The 21,383-nt window shown below is 34.2% G+C and overlaps 2 protein-coding genes across 5 annotated transcripts in view; one reads left to right on the top strand and one right to left on the bottom strand.

The window, feature by feature from the left end:
- The window catches only part of LOC130801417 (uncharacterized), a 43,625-nt gene that overhangs the window by 21,043 nt on the left and 1,199 nt on the right, over positions 1–21,383 (bottom strand). The window contains exons 2-3 of one of the 4 annotated variants that reach the window (XM_057665265.1): positions 4,446–4,558; positions 4,203–4,282 (exon numbers count right to left, since the gene is read on the bottom strand). In XM_057665265.1, coding sequence (XP_057521248.1) covers positions 4,203–4,216 — 14 coding nt within the window. In that variant the 5' untranslated portion in view covers positions 4,217–4,282; positions 4,446–4,558. Of the gene's footprint in view, positions 1–4,202; positions 4,283–4,445; positions 4,569–21,383 lie in introns of all 4 variants that reach the window. The other 3 variants (XM_057665266.1, XM_057665268.1, XM_057665267.1) reach the window with 3 other exon arrangements.
- LOC130801074 (uncharacterized) lies at positions 18,369–18,972 on the top strand. Its single transcript, XM_057664834.1, has 2 exons — positions 18,369–18,394; positions 18,603–18,972. The coding sequence occupies exons 1-2, from the start codon at positions 18,369–18,371 to the stop codon at positions 18,970–18,972; spliced, it is 396 nt and encodes a 131-aa protein (XP_057520817.1).

Here is a 21,383-nt window from a genome sequence, read left to right as displayed (position 1 = left end):
CATATAATTACCTTAAACAATATTGATATACTTATGTGACATACATTTTTCTTTACTCTAACCCACCAAAGTACGTCCCTTAGTACTTAGTTATGTGTAGATCTAATATATTTATCCTTTAACACTCCAATTACTACTGTATTAGATGAGCAGCTTCCAAAATCACGACACAAACTCCAACTGAACTAAATACTTATGGCATACAAGCATCGAAACTCTCATGCAACCACACATCAAGAAAATATCAGCCTCCCTTTGCTATATCACACAACATCAATATCATCACTAAGAATTCAAGAAAAAAATTAAAGACCAACAAGTGCACTTAATTTCTCCACAAATGTGGCATGCTCTAGAAAATAAAAATCATAAATTGAAGTAAATCAACACCCTTGCCTCAAACATCCAAGAACATCAAACTTAAAATAAAAGCATCAAACTTTCATCAAGAAGCATATCCACAACCCACCAACCTCTCCTCAACATGACATACTACACCATTGTCACCTAGATGCTAAAATCCACAACAAAAAAAGAAACATGTAAGTGCATTTAATTTCTCCCACGATGCAGCACACTAGGCAACAAGAACCATAAACTGAAGTAAATTAACAAGGGCGGATCCATGGTCAGTCAATGTAGTTAATGTTGTCAATAGACAACATTCAACTTATGTATAAAACCATATACAACTGGCAACTGATAAGTGTATTTATTTGCACTTATTTTATTAGTACCAATTATACTCCTTTTTGATGATGTTTTGGACTTGTTTATATGATTTTTAATGCATATTTGTATATATTTTCCTTATAAACTTAATTGTGATGTTTAATGTAATTTTGAGGGAAAAATTAGAGTCTTCTTAAGAAGTAACAAAAGGGTGAAGGCTTGGAAAAATCGCCTAAGACCCCTCTCAAATGTAAAAATATGTGCGAAAGACGAGAAAAGAAGAAAAGTTAGAGTCTTAGCTTTTGAAGGTAAGGTTGCCACGACTCGTCACTAGCTAAGTGAAGCAAAAAACAAAGTCAGAAGAAGCGACGAGTCTTCACAAACTACTGGAAACAAGTTTATTAAGAAATGAATATGCCACGAGCTTGCAACGACTCGTTTTCAGTCTCTGGAATGTGTTGCACGTCTTCCTACGTTTTGTTGGTTGGTGTTTACTTTTATTTATTAAATTTTTAGAAATAAAAATCATGTTCTTGGGGAGAGTATTTCCCAAGTGACCTATTAGTATAGATAGGAAATTCTTAGGTTTAGTTTTTCTCTCTACTTTTTATTTTGTACATCACTCTTAGTTTTAATCTATCCCAGACAGTTTTCTTTTGGAAAAATTACCCAGAACAATCCGACCTTTAATCGATTTTCCTACAATAATCCCAACTATTGATTAACCATGAATAATCCGAACTTTAAGGGATATTTGCCAAAAATAAACTATAATGACAGGTGACCTGTACAACAGGTAATTTTTATAAAAAAATTAAATTAAAATAAAATCAGAAAATAAAAAATTTAACTAAAAAAACTAAATGAAAAAAAAAATAACTACCCATATCCATGCCCCTCCCAAGTCCCAACCTCCACCACTCTATCCCATCTCTTTGCCCCTCCAAACCTGCCACCAACCCCTCCCCAATAGCCACCACTCATCCTCTCTCCAACAGCCACCAACCCAACAGCCTTACCCACCGACCACCACTACCAAAAGTCTTGTTGCGTCATCCACAACTGCTGATCTACACCAACCTTTGTTGGGTGGTCTTTGTTTGGGTGATGAAGATCATGAAAAGTAATTGAAGGTGATAAAGAAGAGGGGAGGGTGTTATTGAGTAGAGTGAAGGATGGCATGACAGTGCATGAGTGAGGATGGGGCATTTTTTTTTTTCTTTTTCAAAATTTTTTTTATTTTATTTTTCCTTTTTTTTGATTATTTTACCTATAAAAACAAGTCATAATGTGCACAATAGCATTCTTGGATATGTGACCTAATAGTTTAGATTATTCATGATTAATCAATAGTTGGGATTATTGTAAGAAAATCAACTAAAAAATTGGATTATTCTAGGTAATATTTCCTTTTTTTTAAGTTTCGCGTAAAATTTATTCTCCTAGTTTTCTAGTTTTCTTAGTTCTCTAAATTCCTATATTCTGTAATTCATTTAGTTCAATAAAAAAAACAATCGCCATTGATCTCTGTAAGTTTTCATTTTTCCGTTCTTTTAATTGTTGTTTGATTTTGTTAGTATTCATTTTCTAATTTATTTAACTGTTAATTATTTTAGGGCTTCATGTTATTAGTTTAATCTGGCAATTTTCATTTTTCTAGTTTATCTTAATTGCTTCCTATTAGTAAAAATTATGTCTAGAATCATGTCAAAGGCTTTAATTGTTGTTTTTATATTAATTTCTATGTCTAGTGAGTAGTTTATTTTCTAATGTAAGGGATTGATACTAATTCGAAGTATAAACTAAAGTTTATTTTGAAAGTGTCTATTCAAATTAGATCAGTAATTAAATTAAGATAGAAGAAGTGAGGATGCTAATGAACTTCTAGACGCAAGCAACTCCAACTCAAACTGTTACATTAATAAGTTGAGTTAAGCAAAACCAAACTCGAATTTATTGGGATAGAAATTTGAAACGGGGATATGACATTGTGCCACTTGTCTTTTCTAGATCTTACAAAAATTTGTAAAAGGCCAACTTCAAAGGGTAGATGTTTCTCTATATAACCAAATCAATAGTGGTCAGACAAAGGATTCTTCGGCACAAGCATTAAAAGGTACGCAATGGAAATGTATCCTATTCAGCTTCTTATGTAAGCAATGACTTATCATACATAAGGAGCAGACTATTAAAGAAGACAAGGACTTCTTTAATAAGCAATGCCATACAAGTTGCAAATTACCTTTTGCATATAGCCTAGAAAACAAACACAGTCACATCAAGATAATTCAAAGGCATTCCTCGCATAAGTCCTTTATTTTATTGATTTGGGGATGACATTGTTGTTAGAGTTAAGATATTGTACACTACACGTATTTAAGAATGGTGTATATATAAAATTATAAATGCAGAAACGAAGCTAATATTTAAATATCAAGGGAAATACAAAACTAATCATTGATTGTGTAGCCATTTCTATTAGCATTGGCCAAAAGAGCATCAAGTGATCCAACATTTAGCAGTTAGAGTTCCTAGGATGTAGTATGTCAAAACGATCAACCTACTTTAGTTAAGCTAATTCTAAATAATACTCGTACAAATATACCATGAACCAAGTACTTGTTTACACATTGCAAAAGCAGTCCAAATGTGGAGCCCGAAAACTAGATGAGAATGACAATAGTCTCATGCTACCATCAAAACATACCACGCTTCCCAACTTGAGTTTCCTCAATCCAATCAAAAAATAAACTACTACCAAAAGATATGTAACTTGGATTTGGCAAATGTGGTTCTCGTACCTGTGTCAACGCGACACAACATGTACACCAACTGTGTGATCTATACATTTGGGATGCTGGGCATTGCTACTTGCTATATTTATCTTTCATCTTAAATTTTGATGTTAGCACTTAGCACTTGTGCTTTATTCTTTTAATTTTCAAAGTATCCCAACATTAAATTAAAACATTAAGATTAAAATTTCAATTCTTTTTTTTTAAAATAAATTAAATTTCATACTAATCCAATTTATTCATCAAGATGAAAGTATTGTTGTGTTACGAATCTAACTAGCAGACCCATGTAGGACGCAAAACTTGGATCTGTAAACAGAAAACATAATCTAAAACAACTTAAACATCATAACAGAACCAAAACAAGACTCATACATTCCCAACAACCTTCCATTACTCCGATGTCACTAACTAGCTCCCACTTAGGATGGATTTTCAGGGTCAGATATATGCAACCATACCCTTGTTACTGATAATACTAACACAGAGGTTGTTTCCAATTGACCTTTGGTATCAAGCGTCATGTACAACTTCACATTACGTAAGCCATTACTCCATTATAATCCCAAATCAAAGAACTATAAATCTTTGGCCTAATTGAAATAAGGGACACAAAGACGAGACACATAAGAAACTTTAAATAAAGTTGAAAACTCAAAACAAAAAGATTAAACTTAAAGGAACATGATCAAAATTAGAGGAATCAAAAAAAACTATTAAAAGGGTGATACCAACCAGGAGTTAGACATTTGTATGTACAATAGAGTAACTGAAGATCCAATTGTTGAAGATTCTGATGTCAAGACTTTATATTGCTGAAACAGAACACAAAACATCAGTTGACAACAAATACATAATAACAAAAACAAACTTTAAAAGAATAAAAAGATTAAATCTTTCAAACAAAAATTAAACAATAACTATAATTAGCAACATGGTAATTAAAAAATTATTAAGAAAAAGAAAAGCAATGTATACCAGTATAAAACCCTAGGTCTTTGCAGTGCTGAAAATCCATAGTATGTAAAACCTTTCCACAAATGGAGGTGCCCTTGTCATTTGATAGCAATAAAATAGCTCTTTCAGCATCTCTTCAAAGAACTCACCAGCAGAAATGGGGGCAACGGGCAACCCATAATATATGAAATCCACAATAATAATAATAATAATAATAATAATAATAATAATAATAATAATAATAATAATAATAATAATAATAATAATAATAAATGATGATAATTATGATGAAATAAAAAGGGCATGGGTAAGTGTGAATCATGTTTATTTAATGAAAATATTGTTTGCTAAATGGAGAGAAGATTAAACACAGACAGTATAAAGCTTCTACAAGAACTGAACAAGTGAATTGGGCAGCAAATTCTCAAGTGCCTCTAATTTGGAAGGATTTTGTCCTAGAAAGAGCAAGAGATGAAGTCAAATTTATTTATTTAAACGAAACCCGGAAAACTGCCATAACTAAAATCTAGATGAACTTTTTTTGAGTACACAGACACAAGATAATCGAATACTCCCTTAGTTCCCTGCACCATTTGCGTTTTGGATGAAGATTAGTGAGGGGAATCGGCTGGAGAAGTTCAATAAATCTATGCATGATTAGATTAAAAATGCAAAATTAATACTTATTTTGTTCCATATTAGTTGCAATATTTGGAAATTGACACTATTTAGTCATCACTTTTAATTTGCGATTAGTTTTTAAACTATAAGTTAAAACATAATTAAGTGAGATGTTATTTGATTCGTTTTCACTGCAAAAATTATTAATATCAAATTTTTATAATTTTTTATTATATATAATTAGAGATATTAAAGATTGAATTAGTGCATTGGATTGCGTGAAAAAACAAACGTTACAAATAAATTGAAACGGAGGAAGTACTACGACTTAAAAGAAAGTTGTATAAGTAAAGGGCACACCAAACAAGAGAAATCTACTCAACGAGTAAGCTATTGTGTTTTGGGTGTTTGCTACCTAGGAATAGGAATTTAAACTTACGTGATCTTAGGGGGTGTTTGGCATCTAGGAATGGGAATTTAAACTTATGTGATCTTAGGGGGTATTTGGTACAAGGGAATAAGACTTGTGAGACTTTAAGATGAGACTTTGAAAATAAAAAAGTCTAATTTTTTATTTGGCATATTAGGGACTTAGAAAAAATAGATGAAATGAACGTCTCATCAATTACCATTTACCACCCTCCCCCAAGACTTAATTCATAGGGACTTTTTCATTTTTTATACTCATTTCCTTTAAACAAATAAGGACTTGGACTTTTTTTGAACAAAGTCTCATTCCCTTCCCCGAATCCCACGTGCCAAACAACCCCTAGTTATTGTGTTTTTATGGCCATGTTCTACGTAGGCTCGCCCTATGTAGGCCAGAAGAGCAACCACCCAAAGTCAAATGTATGTGCAAAGGGATCCGTGTATGGTATAACTTCAAACAACAAAAAAGTCTTTAATATCTATCCAACCTGAACGAACAACATGATAACTAAAGGAACTTTAAGAGAGTAAAATTAGCATGAATTTATCTTCGATGTTCTCTTAAAATATCAGCGTATTCACTTTTTTTGTTCTTTTAACCTAAGCTTTCTTATTCAGTTCTTTAGAACGTTTTAATTCTTGCTCTCAGATTTTGTCATATATATTTTATCTTTTGAGTTGATATTTTTATAGCGATTTTTGTGTAGTGATACAAGTAGTAAATTAAAAGTTTGGTTTTCTAATTAATTGAGTGGTAAAAGGAAGCCATAGATGTCAGGAATGTTAGAATTAATATGCGGAAGTTGTAGTGGATTATTGATTTTGGTTAATAAATATTGAAGATGCTAGTATGAAAAAAATAAAGAGGAAAGTTGATGGTTTTTGTGAAAAATAAGGTTTTTTGTATTATGTGGCTTGGTGACAAATGAGAGCATGCAACATATATATATATATATATATATATATATATATATATATATATATATATATATATATATATATATATATATATATATATATATATATATAGTGCTTCTATGTTGGTGCTTTCACCATCATTATGTTTCTAGTCTTTTCTACAACTTGTAGATAGTTCTAGGCTATTAGCTTTAGGCTGTTAGTCTAGATATTTCTAGGATATCATAGATTTTTGTTTACTTATTTCTAGATACATTATTCTCTAGATTTTTCTAGATTATATTATTTAACACTCCCCCTTAATCTAAAAAATCTTAGACTCCTAGCTGTCTTCTGAATTTGATGAACTTTTCTGTTGGAAGTGCCTTGGTAAATATGTCTGCGAGTTGCTCCCCTATCTTGCAAAATTGTAGCTCGATCTCTTGTTTCTCGACCAATTCTCGAATGAAGTGGTGTCGTATCTCAATATGCTTTGTGCGACTATGGAAGACTGGATTCTTTGTCATGGCTATTGCTGACATATTTCACAATAGATGGTAGTTGCATCTTCTGTCTTTTGTTGTAGATCTTTTAGGATTCTTCTTAGCCATACTGCTTCACATGCCGCGCTTGTAACTAATACGTATTCTGCTTCTGATGATGATAGTGCTACCGTAGCTTGTTTCTTTGATGACCATGAGATAGACTTGGACCCTAGCTGGAACACGTATCCACTCGTACTTCTTCGATCGTTGATGCTTCCTGCCCAGTCACTATTCGTGTAGCCTATGAGCTTGTAGTCTACTTCGAACTCGTACATTATCCCATAGCTTTTTGTTCCTTTGATATACCTGAGCATCCTCTTGGCTGCTGCTAAGTGAGCTTTGCTTGGGTCACTCATAAACCTTGAGATGATGCTGACTGCATGAACGATGTCTGGTCTTGTATTTGTAAGATATATGAGAGATCCAACTAAACTTCGATAGATTGATGCATCCACCTTTTCTTTTCCATCATTCTTTAAGAGCTTCTCATTTGTAGCCATTGGTGTAGCCATTGGCTTACAATCGCTCATGTTGAATTTTTTGAGCATATCCTCGACATATTTTTCTTGTGAGAGAAATATTTTACCTGGACTTCGCTTGACTTGCATGCCAAGGAAGTACTTCATAGCTTCGAGGTCTGTCATTTTATATTCTGACATCATTGTCTTTTTGAAGTCTTCTATCATCCTCGGATCGGTGCCTGTGTAGATTAGATCATTTACGTATAGGCATAAGATGAGAAACTTTGGCCCTTGGGTCTTGATATAGAATGATGGCTCATTTAGGCTATTTGCAAAGCCATTTTGGAGAAGATATCCATCGATTTTGCTGTTCCAGGCTCGAGGGGCTTGCTTGAGCCCATAGAGGGCTTTTCGAAGGCGATACACCTTATCTTCTTTTCCTTTGATTATATATCTTTGAGGTTGTTCGACATATACCTCTTCTTCTAGCTCCCCATTGAGAAATGCTGATTTGACATCTAATTGATAAACTTGCAATTTAAATTGAGCTGGTAGAGCTAGGACTGACCTGATTGTCTCCATACGGACAACTGAAGCATATGTCTCGTTGAAGTCAATTCCTGGTTGATGTGAGTATCCTTTTGCAACTAGACGAGCTTTGTACTTTTGAATGGAGCCATCTTTATTGTGCTTGATCTTGTAGACCCATTTGAGACCGATCACGTCCTTGTCTTGAGGTTTGTCAACAAGCTCCCATGTGTCGTTCTTTTCTATCATCTTGATCTCCTCGTTAATGGCTTCGATCCATCTTTCTTCTTGAGCTGCTTCTTGAAAGTTTTGTGGTTCTTCTGCAAAGAGTGCCATGATGGTGTGATTGCATTGATAATCTTCCAAGTAGCTTGGTGGACATCGATCTCGTTGTGATCTTCGAACTTGTTGAGCTGGGCTTGAGTGACTTGACTCCAACCTTGAGCTTTGTGATGTAGATGGATTTCTTGGGCTCCTTGATGGTGTTCCTGGATTGGTTGATGGTGATGGACTTGCAGATGATTGAGTTGGTGACTGATTTGGATCTTCTCCTTCATCTGAGCTTGGTGGTGGAATGACTTCTACTTGAACTTCAACATCGTTCTCGTTCCATAGCCATTGGGCCTTTTCGTCGAATATGACATCTCTTGAGATGATCAACTTCTTAGATTCGGGCTAATAGAGACGATATCCTTTTGACTCGTCACTGTATCCAATGAAGATACATTTTTCTCCTTTTCCATCTAGCTTGTCCCGATTCTCCTTCGGAACGTGGGCATATGCAATGCATCCGAAAACTTTGACATGCTCGACCTTTGGTTTCCTTTTTTGCCAAGCTTCGTAGGGTGTCATACTCTTTAATGCTTTCGTGGGAGATCTGTTGAGGATGTAAATAGTTGTGTGGACAGCTTCTGCCCAAAAATATTTAGGCAAATTTTTTCCTTGCATCATGCTGCGGGCCATTTCAGCAATTGTACGATTTCTTCTTTCTGCAACGCCATTTTCTTGTGGTGTGCGTCTGACTGTGAGCTCCTTTTTGATGCCATGCTCTTTATAAAATTTTTTGAATTTATTACTTGTTAATTCTCCCCCACGATCGGTTCGTAGAACCTTTATTGAATGCCCACTTTGTTTTTCTGTGAGGGCTTTGAATTACATGAAATGGGATAATGCTTCTGATTTTTTCTCCAAGAAATATACCCACATCATGCGTGAAAAGTCATCAACAAACAACTGAAAATATCTTTTTGCGCCAAGAGACGGATTCTTGGTAGGGCCCCATACATCTGCATGGACAACTTCTAATGGAGCTTTGGCCTTCCAAGACGAGGTTGGAAACGACGATCTATGCATTTTGCCATATATACAACCCTCACAAATTTTCTTTTCATTAGTGATTGGTCGTAGCCCAATCACCATTTCTCTATTTTTCAACAGTTTTAGACTGTCGAAATTTAAATGCCCGAATCTTAAATGCCACAAGGTGGATTCATCCATTATTGAACTTAGGGCAATATTAGACTCCGATTGCATTTTAAGTGGGAATATTTTATTAGGAGCCATTTTAGTAGTGGTAATTAATTGCTCCTTTTTCTTGTCATATATGTGGCATTGATTATTATCAAATTTTACCATGTAGCCCTTTTGGACTAATTGTCCCACGCTTAACAAATTTTGTGCGAGCCCAGGGACTTAAAATACATCGGGGATGAATTTAGAGGAGCCATTTTTTGTTTTAACAACAATTGTTCCTTTTCCGGCAACTACTTGGTTACTTCCATCACCAAGTGTTATTTGTGATTTTATATTTTCATCAAGATTAACAAATGAATTTTTATTTCCGGTCATGTGGTTAGAGCAACCACTATCGATGTAACATGTGTCAGTTTGCTCTTCTTGAGCATTCAGACATGTGTAAAATAATTGATCATTATTTTCTGTGAAATCAGCCTCTTCCTTTTGCCGGAAATAACAATCTTTTTCAAAATAAGAGTGTCGTGTACATCTTTTGCATTTGTACCGACAATCTCTTGTGTTATGATTGTTTTTCTTGCATAATATGCAATAAGAGTTGTTATATCGGCTCCCTTGATTTTATTGATTTCCTCTCCACCTACCACGGTTGTTAAAATTGCCCTTTTTTGGTTGAAAATTTTTACCGCGGCCATTTATATTTTCTCTATTATTAGAAAATTTTAATTTAGCCAAAAAGTTTGTTCAATTGGTTGCTCTTCAAATTTATGCATTCTTTCTTCATGTGCTAATAAAGAGGCCATTAATTCAGTCATGGTGAGTGAACTTAAATCTTTATTAGATTCTTCTATAGCAGCCACAATATGATCAAATTTTTTGGTTAAAGTTCTTAATATTTTTCGAATTATTTTAACATCTTCAATGGTGTCTTCATTGGATCGAATTTGGTTAACAATATTTGAGACTCGGTCGGTATATGATTGAATTGACTCATTATCGGTTATTTGCATACTACCAAATTGACCCCATAAAGATTGTAGTTTGAAGAGTATTACCTTTTCCGAGCCTTGATATTTTGTCTCCAAAGTGCTCCATGCCTCCTTTGCCGTTGTAGCGGTCATAATTGTTGGTAGGATCGTCTCATCTACTCCACGATATATTATAGAGAGGGCATAATGATCCCTTCTTTTGTTTTGCTTGTATTGACACTTTTTAGTGTCATCCCAAGAAGCCTCTTTATTGACATCTTTGGGTTGTTCATAACCATCTTGAATGATTTCCCATATATCTTGAGTAATGATAATTGATTTCATTTGCATACTCCATTGATCAAATTTCTTCCCTTTAAATATAGGTACCCAATTAACTTGGGGATTAAATGTGTTTGTGTTTGTGTTTGAATTTGGGTTAGGGGAGGCCATTTATATATATGTGGATTTGGTATTGATATGAAATTTGGATGATATATGATTGAAAAAAAAAAGAAGGCTTTGGATTAGTGGCTCTTGATACCAAATGTTAGAATTAATATGCGGAAGTTGTAGTGGATTATTGATTTTGGTTAATAAATATTGAAGATGCTAGTATGAAAAAAATAAAGAGGAAAGTTGATGGCTTTTGTGAAAAAAAAAGATTTTTTGTATTATGTGGCTTGGTTACAAATGAGAGCATGCAACATATATATATATATATATATATATATATATATATATATATATATATAATATATATATATATATATATATATATATATATATATACATACATATATATATATATATATATATATATATATATATATATATATATATATATAGTGTTTTTATGTTGGTGCTTTAACCATCATTATGTTTTTAGTCTTTTCTACAACTTGTAGATAGTTCTAGGCTATTAGCTTTAGGGTGTTAGTCTAGATATTTCTAGGATATCATAGAATTTTGTTTACTTATTTCTAGATACATTATTCCTTAGATTTTTCTAGACTATATTTACCAAGGAATGCTATATCTATTGGATTATTTATCAACAACAATAGTTTGGTGCGTTTTGATCATTTGGTTGGTTCCACTTTTTTACTTTTTTGTGCATTATTAGTTAAATAAAGAGAAAAAAAATAAAGAAAAATAATTGATATTGTTTGTCAAGTGAAAAATTGGGGATGTATAGTGATGAAGTTATAAAGATAAGCATTTATATGTCATTTCATAGAAAATATTTCCACCTCTCTCTTTTTAACTTGCTAAGTGCTAACCATCATCTATCATTTTACTTTAATTATATGTTGTATTTGCTCCATTTGATTTTGATATTCAATGATTTCATTTTACATGTATTAGATAATGAAATAAACTTTATAGTTGTGTGAAACAAATTATTTATTAGTTGTCACTTGTGGTGTTTGTATTAATTATTCAATTTATTTAAAAATAAAACTATTGAAGAAAGATATTTTTCCCACCTTTTTCAGTACTTTCTCCCCTACCACCTTTACCACCACCATATATAACTCACCCCGCACCACCCTTCCATGCAACAAGTCTTCCTTCCTACCCCCTCCCACTTGAACCACCACCTAAACCACCGTCACAATTCAACTTGCATCATTAGGTTGGCTAGGGTTTCAAAGTAATAATAATTATTTTCATTTGATGAATGGGGTGGATTGTGGTGGAGGAGGGATAGAAAGAGAGTATGGTGCTTATGGGTGAGAGATTTTGCTGCATCATTAGGGCTAGTGGTATTCTTAAAGTTGCAAGTTGGTGATTTTTGTGGTTGGTGAGTGGTTTATGGAGAGTTGGAAAAGGAGGTAGTAGTAGGGGAGAGGAAGAGATTTCATGTTGGTGAGATATGGTGGTGATAGTGGTGGTAAGGGAGGGAGTGTTGAGAAAGGTGGGTGTTGAAGATAACCGGTGGCGGACCCAGGGCTTTAACTCCTTGGAGGCACCAATGTATAAAAGAAATTTTACGAAAATTTTGGCAGGAATTTTGTTTATAAAATAAATAACTAGTTTTTTTCATTCCGTCAAAGTGACATGTACAAGCACAATAATTTCAAGGTAAGACAAAACAAAGATAAAAGCACTCAATCATAGAAGAAAATTGAGCAAAATAAATCAACAGACCTAAAAACAATATGACAAAACTACTAAAAATAGAGGAGCAATGCATCAAAATAAAACAAAAAAAATCAAAACAAAAGAAGGATGTTCTAGTAGAGCTAGGTAAGGTTGTTTAAGAGTAGTACTAATTGCCTACAAATTCAATCATAGATTTACAGAGCTTGTTACTGACTTGGTTTAGGTCTTTCTGCACACAAGTACTACTAATTTAGAGTTTTGTCTAATGAGAGTAGCAAAAATATGGGTTAGTAAAGAGATAATATTACATGTTGAGTATCTCAAAGAAAGAAATATATTAAATGGTTGGCAATAGGGGCATGTTTTCCAAACAAACTTGGCATTCTCATCAGACATCAGGTAGTTAATTAGCTTTAGACTTGGAAATTTTTTCTCAAAATCACCTAGGGGCACGTGCCACCCCTGGCCCTTAGGTAAATCTGCCACTGAGATATAACCCTTATTTGAGTTCAACTTCATCCGTCATTTGAGATTTCTTTTTTTCTGTTTTTTGTGGTTTAAAAATTATAAAAATAAAAATAAAAATAACTTGGCTAACAAGTTGCAGGTGAAAATAAGGTGCACAGGTCCAAATTTTCATAAACAAACAAAAGATAGAATTTTTACAAGAAAGCCACGTAATTCATGTGGAATTTTACTAAATTGTATGATTTACATACTAAAAACTTATACTTCATATATCACAAACACATGGAGAATGCCACGTTTAATTCAACCAATAGTTATATTGCAAATGGCAAATCACTAAAAGAATGTCATGTGAAATTTTACAGTCTTTTTATTAGATTGTATGATAGGAACACATATCTAATCTATATCTAATGTTGCAACATTCACTACAAGAAAACTTGTTTTTAGCAACAAGTTTTAGCAACGACTATATTTTTTTCGTTGCGAAAAATACAAGTTGTTGCGAAATCCGTTGTTGTTGCTAAATAATCGTTGCCTTAAAAAAAATGAGTGCGGACTTTGAAATAATTAATATTTGTTTTTTGCAACGATACCAGTCGTTTCTTTAAAGCATTATTAGGTAACGCAACAACACGAGTCGTTGCAAAAAATTGTTTTATGTATTGCAACAACAATGTCATTGCAAAATATCTGAGGTATATTTTAATAAAATGTGAAAACACACTAAACCTAATTTCATTTCACACGCATTCTCCTGGCTGCCTCCAATCTCCTGTCTGCCTCCAATCTCCATCTCCATTTCAGAAGTCGCGCATTCTCCTAATCTCCTCTCTTCCTCGCCTTCTCTCTGATAATCTGTTATCTGATTCCTCGCCTGACGCCTCCTCTCCCATTCCTTCTTCGAGGCTTCTGTGCTTCTATGCTCCTATGCTTCTTTGATAATCGCCTCCTCGCCTTCAACCCATCGACAATCGAGTATCGACAGTGCTTCTGTGCTTCTTCGAGGCTTCGACGCTCCTCCTCCAATCTTCAAACTCCAATCTCAGCATTCACCACGAAATCAAGTGTAGAATCTCGTAATGTAAGTATATTGGTTGATTTTTTGATTTTTTAGGGTTTTTTCAAGCCTTCTGTTTGATTTGTTTCATACTTTCATTTGGATTTTTCTTGTTTTTGAACTTCAGTAGATGGATTTTGTAGTGTTGTTCTTCATATTTCGAATTTCAAGTGATGAATCTTGTAGTTTTTTTCCTTGTTTTCGAATTTCAATAGGTGAATCCTGTAGTTTTTTCCTTGTTTTGGAATATAGATGAATTTCAGCTGATGAACACAACATATCCAATTTCATAGTCAGTACTCTGTAGTTCTTTTTTTTGAATGATTGTTTGGGAATTGGGAATTTGGGATGACTGTGATTCATTGGATCTGTATGATTATTGTAGATGATTGTTTCTAGTGTATATTTCTCTCTTAAAAGAACCACATACAGTTTCATCCAATTCTTCCTGCAAATTATGGTAATTGTTTTATCTATTCAATTCTTTTGTAAAGCGTAAATTTCAACCTAATTTTAGTGAAAGTTTGGGTTTTAGTGATTGATATTAGTGCTGGGATTGATATTTTAGTGATTGATATTAGTGTTGGAATTGATATTTTAACCTAATTGTAATCAATAATTGATATTTCAGTGATTGAAATTAGTGCTGGGGTTGACTGCTAGAGCTTTCTCATTGGTGGCTGAGGAATAATTTTGGCTTTTGATAGCCCCAATACTTGATCTTCATGAGACATATTTGTATTGTTGTACTAGTTTTTTGATCAACAGTAAGGCGTTTGCCGGGAGTTTGAATGAGGAGAGATGCTTGGCTCTTACCCCGGGGAAGATTAAAGAGGTATTGGGTTTGTTTGAGAATGTATGTTTAGGAAAAGAAGATGAAGCCGAGAGTGAGGAATTAGGGTTGTTGAAATTGATTATTAAGGAGAATGATGAGATAAGAGGAGGAGTGGTTCCAAGTCATTATCGAATTCTTCCGTCAAAGGTGAGATGAAATCGTGAATTAAGATTTTCTTCGTAGATAAATAATTTCAATTGTTGAATTGTATTGTTTGTTTAGGTTTTGAATTCGAACATTGAAATTTGTTGTTTGTTTGGTTAAGCACTTAAAGCTTGCATTGTTCTATGTAATTTGGGAAGGAATCTTGGGTTTTGCAGGAAATGGCTATAAGATTCATGGATTATAGAGGATAAGCTTCATGCTAATGATGTCCATTTTTTGCCTTTAAACAAGTATTTGATTTCCTTTATCGGTATTCTCTGTTTCAAAATTCAGGCTATTCTGTATATTCTTTATATCACAAGGTGATTTTGGGCTATATTTCTCGTCTAGCAAGCTTGGTTTCTATTCTTCTCAATAACATTTGCAGAACCTATTTGAAAAAAAATGACTAGAGTCTATAGCATTGCACAAACTTTACTCTTGTAAAGAACCTGCTAGATGCCTAGAGAGTACTCTCATTATATTGCTGAATCCTTGCTTTATTTATATGCAATGATAAGGTTATTTCAGCCTTTCAGGTGCCCTTACTGGTGTTGTTTTATCACTCTATCTCTACTTCTTTGTTAATGATCCCAGAACATACTGACATGAGCTAAATGAGGTTGGGAGAAAACAAGCCATCATAGTAAGTGAGTTATGCTATTCTGCTCTAGTCTAGGTTATCTTGTTGAGTAAACCTTTGATTTTAGTTTTTCTCTAAATATATAATATAATATTATGAGATATGGTTTCAGTTTTGATTTCTAAATTATATGACAAGATTCGAAGGGGCATACTCCTCTGTCCCGCTCATTTTGCATCATTTAGGTGAAAAAGCTCTCACTTCCTAATTCTTAGTGATATAAAATTAATGGGACAGAGGAGTAAGTAAGAGAGTAAAATGTGAAACATTGTCCATTGAATGTTTTCCATCTACAGTGACTTACTATACACTTATGTAGAGAAGTGAGTTTTGGAAATTTGTTTCTGTCAAAACATTGATAACTGTTTTTTCATGAAAAAAAGAGTTTGTCTTCTAAAAGGTGTGATGAATTATTATATTATTATTATTTGTTAATAGAGGATGGTGAATCACGCTTATGGTTGTCTCTAATCATGGATTATGGTAGCATATGAAAATTCATTATCATTCATATTCAAATTTTGCACTTCTGTTTTTACAGCACCAATTATTTTTTTAGGGAAGTCTTGTCTATTGGGTGACCAACAGTTCGCTAAGCCTAGTGCAGGTGAGTCTCTGCTTTGTCTGTAATGGAGAAGTAAATATAAGAACTGAAGATTTCTTGATTTAGTTTGCTCACATGTGCTACTTTCCATTTGTCTTGTCTTGTCTTGACTGACTGCTTCTTCACCTTGGTGCATTGGTCTTGTCTCAAAAGAGTCTATATTTCTTCCCTCAAGTTTCACTTGTATGAATTTTCTCATTACTGTCACTTTGACATGGTTTTCTCCTTGAAGTGTCTTCCCATGGAAAGTCCACCTTGACTAAAGTATTGAATTAGTGCTATTAAGTATTGAATTATCGCTATTAAGTATTGAATTAGTGCATTGACAAATATGCAAAAAGCAAATTGGTGTATTCTTAATTACTAACAAAATTATTTGGTGTAGGCAAACATATCTTCATTGGAAATTTTTTGTACTCAATGACGAAGTTGGTGATAGCTACAAGCATTTTGGATGCGCGATGTTTTGGGTTATGAAGTAGCTATATGTGCACTTGTATATTTTTTGACTTTTTCAAAGTGCCTATCACTTGTAAATTTTTGCATAAAAACTTGTGTATGGTTGGAGAATTATGTTGGAAAATTGGTTATCCAATCCGTTACATGTATATGAATTACGTATATTTTTGACACACGATAATATTTGGGACGTGTGATATTTTGGGATACGAATTAATATATAATGATAATCGGTGATATTAGTTTAGTTTGTTTTAAATTATTTATTATTTTAATTGTCTAGTTTATTGTAGGTTGTTTCAAAAGATAAATAGTTGTTGCGAAAAATGATTGAAGGTTTTTTTGCAACGGTAAAAGTTGTTGCGAAAAATGTGTATGTTTTTTGCAACGGTAATAGTTGTTGCGAAAAATGTGTCAGGTTTTTTGCAACGGCAATAGTTGTTGCGAAAAATGTGTATGTTTTTTGCAACGGTAATAGTTGTTGCTAAAAACATTAATAACAAATTTTACTTTATTGTTTTTCCTACAGTAAAGTCGTTGCAAAAGATTGACTATCATGTATTGCAACAACTTAAATTGTTGTGAAAAATAGAAATTTAACAACGAAAATAGTTGTAGCTAAAAATGAAGGAAATTTGGCAACGAGCTTTTTTGTTGCTAAAAACGTTTGAAGGAATTGCAACGACATTTTTTTTTGCAACAATAGATCTCGTTGCAAAAAACAGATACCTTTTGCAATCACCATAGTCGTTGCTAAAACCTTTAGCTACGGCTGTACCCGCAACAATGGAATTCGTTGCAAAAAACATTTTTAGCAACGAAATCAGGTTTTTAGCAACGACTTTTTCTGTTGCTAAAAACAAGTTTTCTTGTAGTGATTAATAGTTTGCAAAAGACTAACGTTCAAGTAAGCATTATATTAAAGCAACAGAAAATTAAATTCACAAATTTAAATAATATTCTAATGACTTTTTTATTATAATCTATTGCATTTTCAGCTCGTTTTACTAACACTAAAAAATAAAAAATTTTATTGAGAAAACGACACAATAGGTTAAAACAATATTTTTTTTAATTGAAAAAAAAGATAGATAAAAATTAACTTTTATTTGAAATAAAAATCAATAAATATAAATATATAAAATATGGAAGAAGTTTCAGTAAGAACCATCCTTATATATAAATCGTGAGAATCAATTTGTCTGACAAAAATATGTTACTTTTTTACTAAAAAGATGTTACTATTAGGCAAAAATGTGTTACTTTTTGTTTCAAATAAAAAAGATGGTACTTTTAGGCAAAAAAATGTTACTTTACGAAAAAAATTCTCAAAAAAACTCACAAAAAGGTGTTACTTTATACATAAGGAGATGTTCCTTTTCGAAAAAAACATGATAGTTTGTATTATATTTGTTTTTTTTGAAAATATGTCTTTTTAAGTAACACTTTTTTTGCTAAAAAGTATCAATTTTTTTTAAAACAAAAGTAACATTTTTTGTCAAAAAACACATTTTTTGTAAAAAGTAACACATTTTTATCAGGCAGATTGGTTCTCAGGTTCTCATATAAGCTTGGATCTGCTAGAATAGAATTATTAGAATATTATGTAAATATTCATATCTTAGATATTATAATGCAAATATTTAGTTTCCTAAAACTCTTGATTGTATTTTGTATATATTCTATTCTCGTGAAATGAAATGGCAAGGAAATCATTTCTAATACGGTATCAGTTGCCTAGATTATTGCTTTTTTTTTTTTTTCCATTCTTCCTCCTTCTTGGCCGGCAGCCTTTCCCCACCGGCTGTGCCGCCACCTCTTCCACCTTCTTTTTCTTCCTTGTCTTGTTCTTTCCATGGGTTCCTCCAAAAAAATGCATCTCAGTACTTTGATTACTAACATCAAAACATGTGTCCCTATTCAATTTGATGAAGATGGTTCCAACTACATTGTCCGGCTAATCTTGTAAATTCTCATATCATTCCCGATGACTCTTCTAAAGCATCGGTCACCAAAGACTTCAATTGGAAATGTCTTGATGACATTGTTCGTACATGGATTTATGGTACTTTTAGTCCCACCCTTCTTAAATTGATTGTCCGTCCCAATGATAGTGCTTTTGATACTTGGACTCGCATTGAGAACAATTTTCAAAGTAACAAAACCTCTCGTATTCTTCACCTTGAGTCTCAATTCAATGATATTTCTCTTGCTACTTTCCCGAATGTGAAGGCTTATTGTAATGAACTTGAGAATATTGCTACTTCTCTTAACAATCTTGGTGTTTCTATCTCCGACAATTGATTGGCTCTTCAAGTTCTCCATGGTTTGACTTGCGACTACCGTACTTTTTGTTCCTTGGTACAACACATAAGTCCCATGCCATCCTTTAATACTCTCCGATCTATGTTAGAATTAGAAGAACATTCTCACCACCAAGATGTCTCATCTTCTCATGACTCGGCTCTTGTCACTACTTCTAAACCATTGGTGGAACGTTCCGACAATTTTGAATCTCGTGGTGGCTCTCATCACCGTGATGGCCGGAACAGCCGTGGCAACCACCACGGCTCCAACTCCAACAGCTACGGTTATCAAGGCCCAAGGTACAAAATTCAGCAGCCTTCCTATAGGCCTAGCTGTCACTCCTCCAATCCAGGTCCACCTTAAGTTCCTTGGCAGCAGGCCCCTTGGCCTTACTGGGCTTCACCCACCTAGGCCCAGTCTCCTCCTCCTTTTCCTAGCTCTTCTTGGACTCCACCAAAGCCAGGCTCTCATCCCAACACTTCGGTTGTTGGGCTTCTTGGTCCAAGACCAGCCCAAAATTTTTGTTCAGGGTCTACTTCGTCTATGAACTACTCTCCTAAAGATATTAATCAATCCATGCACACCCTATCCTTATCTTCTCCGGATGAGCAATTCTATATGGACACTAGTGCAACTTTTCACATGACTCGTTCTCAAGGTACTTTAATGCATTATTCTCCTTTAAAGCATCATTTAAGTCATGCTATTATTGTTGGTAATGGTCATATGATTCTGGTTCATGGTTACGGGCATATCCTCATCTCCCAAACCCCTTACCCTTAACAATGTTTCCATTGAATTTGATCCTTTTGGCTTTTCTGTGAAGGATTTAGCTACGGAGAGCATCGTTCTGAGATCTAACAACACTGGTGATCTTTATCCGTTTCACCCAACACATGGAGCTGCCATCCCATCACCCACATCTTCAGATTTTTCTGTTTTATCTTCTAATGTTTGGCATTCTCATTTAGGTCATCCGGGCAATGCGATTTTAGATTTCTTGTACTCTTCAAATTCTATTAAATGTAATAAAAATCCGTCTTTTGTTTGTCATTCTTGTCCTTTAGGAAAACATAACATCTTGCCTTTTGTTAATTCTAATCTTGTAAGCACTCAACCATTTGAGATTCTTCATAGTGATATATGGACTTCACCAATTTCAAGTCCTAGGTTACAATAATCATTTCTCGTCATGTGCTTTTTGATGAGGCCCATTTTCCTTTTGCCCATCAATCCAAACACTCACCTCCCCAATACACTTTTTTAGTTGATTATCCACCTTCTCCTTTGCTTCATTTATCTGGCCCAGCTACAGAACAACCCCAGCCCACCAATCCTAATCCTACTCCATCACCTACTGGGCCAGCATCCAGCCCAGCTGACATAACCCCAGCCCAGATACCCCATTTCTCTTCCCCTCATCCTTATTTAGTTTCTGGGCCTCCACCACAATCCATCCCACCTACTTCCCCTACCCACCATACCCCTGCTAGGCATGCTTGTGACGGTTCAACCCTATCTCCTTCCGGCCCAACATCCTCTCCATCACCTCCCACTCCTCCCTCCCCTCTTGGCATGGTTACGCGTAGTAAGTATGGTATTTTTAAGCCCAACTCCAAATATACCTCCCAAGCCCTATCTGTTTTTTTCTCCTATTTCCAAAAATCCCATCCATGCCCTTCGTGACCTAAATTGAAAACAGGCTATGCAGGAAGAGTTTGATGCTTTACTTGAGAATCATACTTGGGAGCTTGTACCTAAGCCTTCTCATGCTAATATTATTCAGTCATTGTGGATATTCCGAGTGAAGACTAAGTCTGATGGTACTTTTGAGCGCTACAAAGCGTGTCTTGTTGGTGATGGTAGGTCCCAAGAGGAGGGAATTGATTATGCTGAGACTTTTAGCCCGGTTGTCAAACCCACATCTATTCGTATTGTTTTAAGCATTGTATTGTCCAAATATTGGCCTATTCATCAACTGGATGTTAAAAATGCCTTTCTCCATGGTCACTTGAATGAAACTGTGTATATGCATCAATCTTTGGGTTTTCAGGATCGCACTCGACCTGATCATGTGTGTCTTCTTTGTAAGTTTCTTTGTGGTCTAAAGCAGGCCCCTCGAGCTTGGTATCAATTGTTTGCTGATTTTGTGGCTACCATCGATTTTCGTAATAGCATTTTTGATAACTCTTTGTTTGTTTATTGCCATGGCTCTGACATTGCTTATAGTCTCTTGTATGTAGATGACATCATACTTTCTGCCTCATCTGATTCTCTTCGTCAGTCCCTTATGTCTAAATTGAGTTCAGAAATTGCTATGAAGGACTTGGGTCCTCTCAGCTATTTCTTGGGTATTGCTGTTTCTCGGAATTCTGCAGGTCTTTTTCTCTCTCAACACAAATATGCTT

This window comes from Amaranthus tricolor, chromosome 15 (genome assembly GCF_026212465.1).
Source record: "Amaranthus tricolor cultivar Red isolate AtriRed21 chromosome 15, ASM2621246v1, whole genome shotgun sequence".
Classification (NCBI taxonomy): domain Eukaryota; kingdom Viridiplantae; phylum Streptophyta; class Magnoliopsida; order Caryophyllales; family Amaranthaceae; genus Amaranthus; species Amaranthus tricolor.
The sequence above is the reverse complement of the archived record's forward strand: the minus strand, read 5'-3'. Positions and strand labels throughout refer to the sequence as shown.

Bases quoted from the DNA above. Each gene is read 5' to 3' on its own strand.
- LOC130801074 (XM_057664834.1), top strand. From the start codon at position 18,369: ATGGCAAGGAAATCATTTCTAATACG. The intron at 18,395-18,602 runs GTATCAGTTGCC...AATTTGATGAAG, and splicing joins AGGAAATCATTTCTAATACG to ATGGTTCCAACTACATTGTC.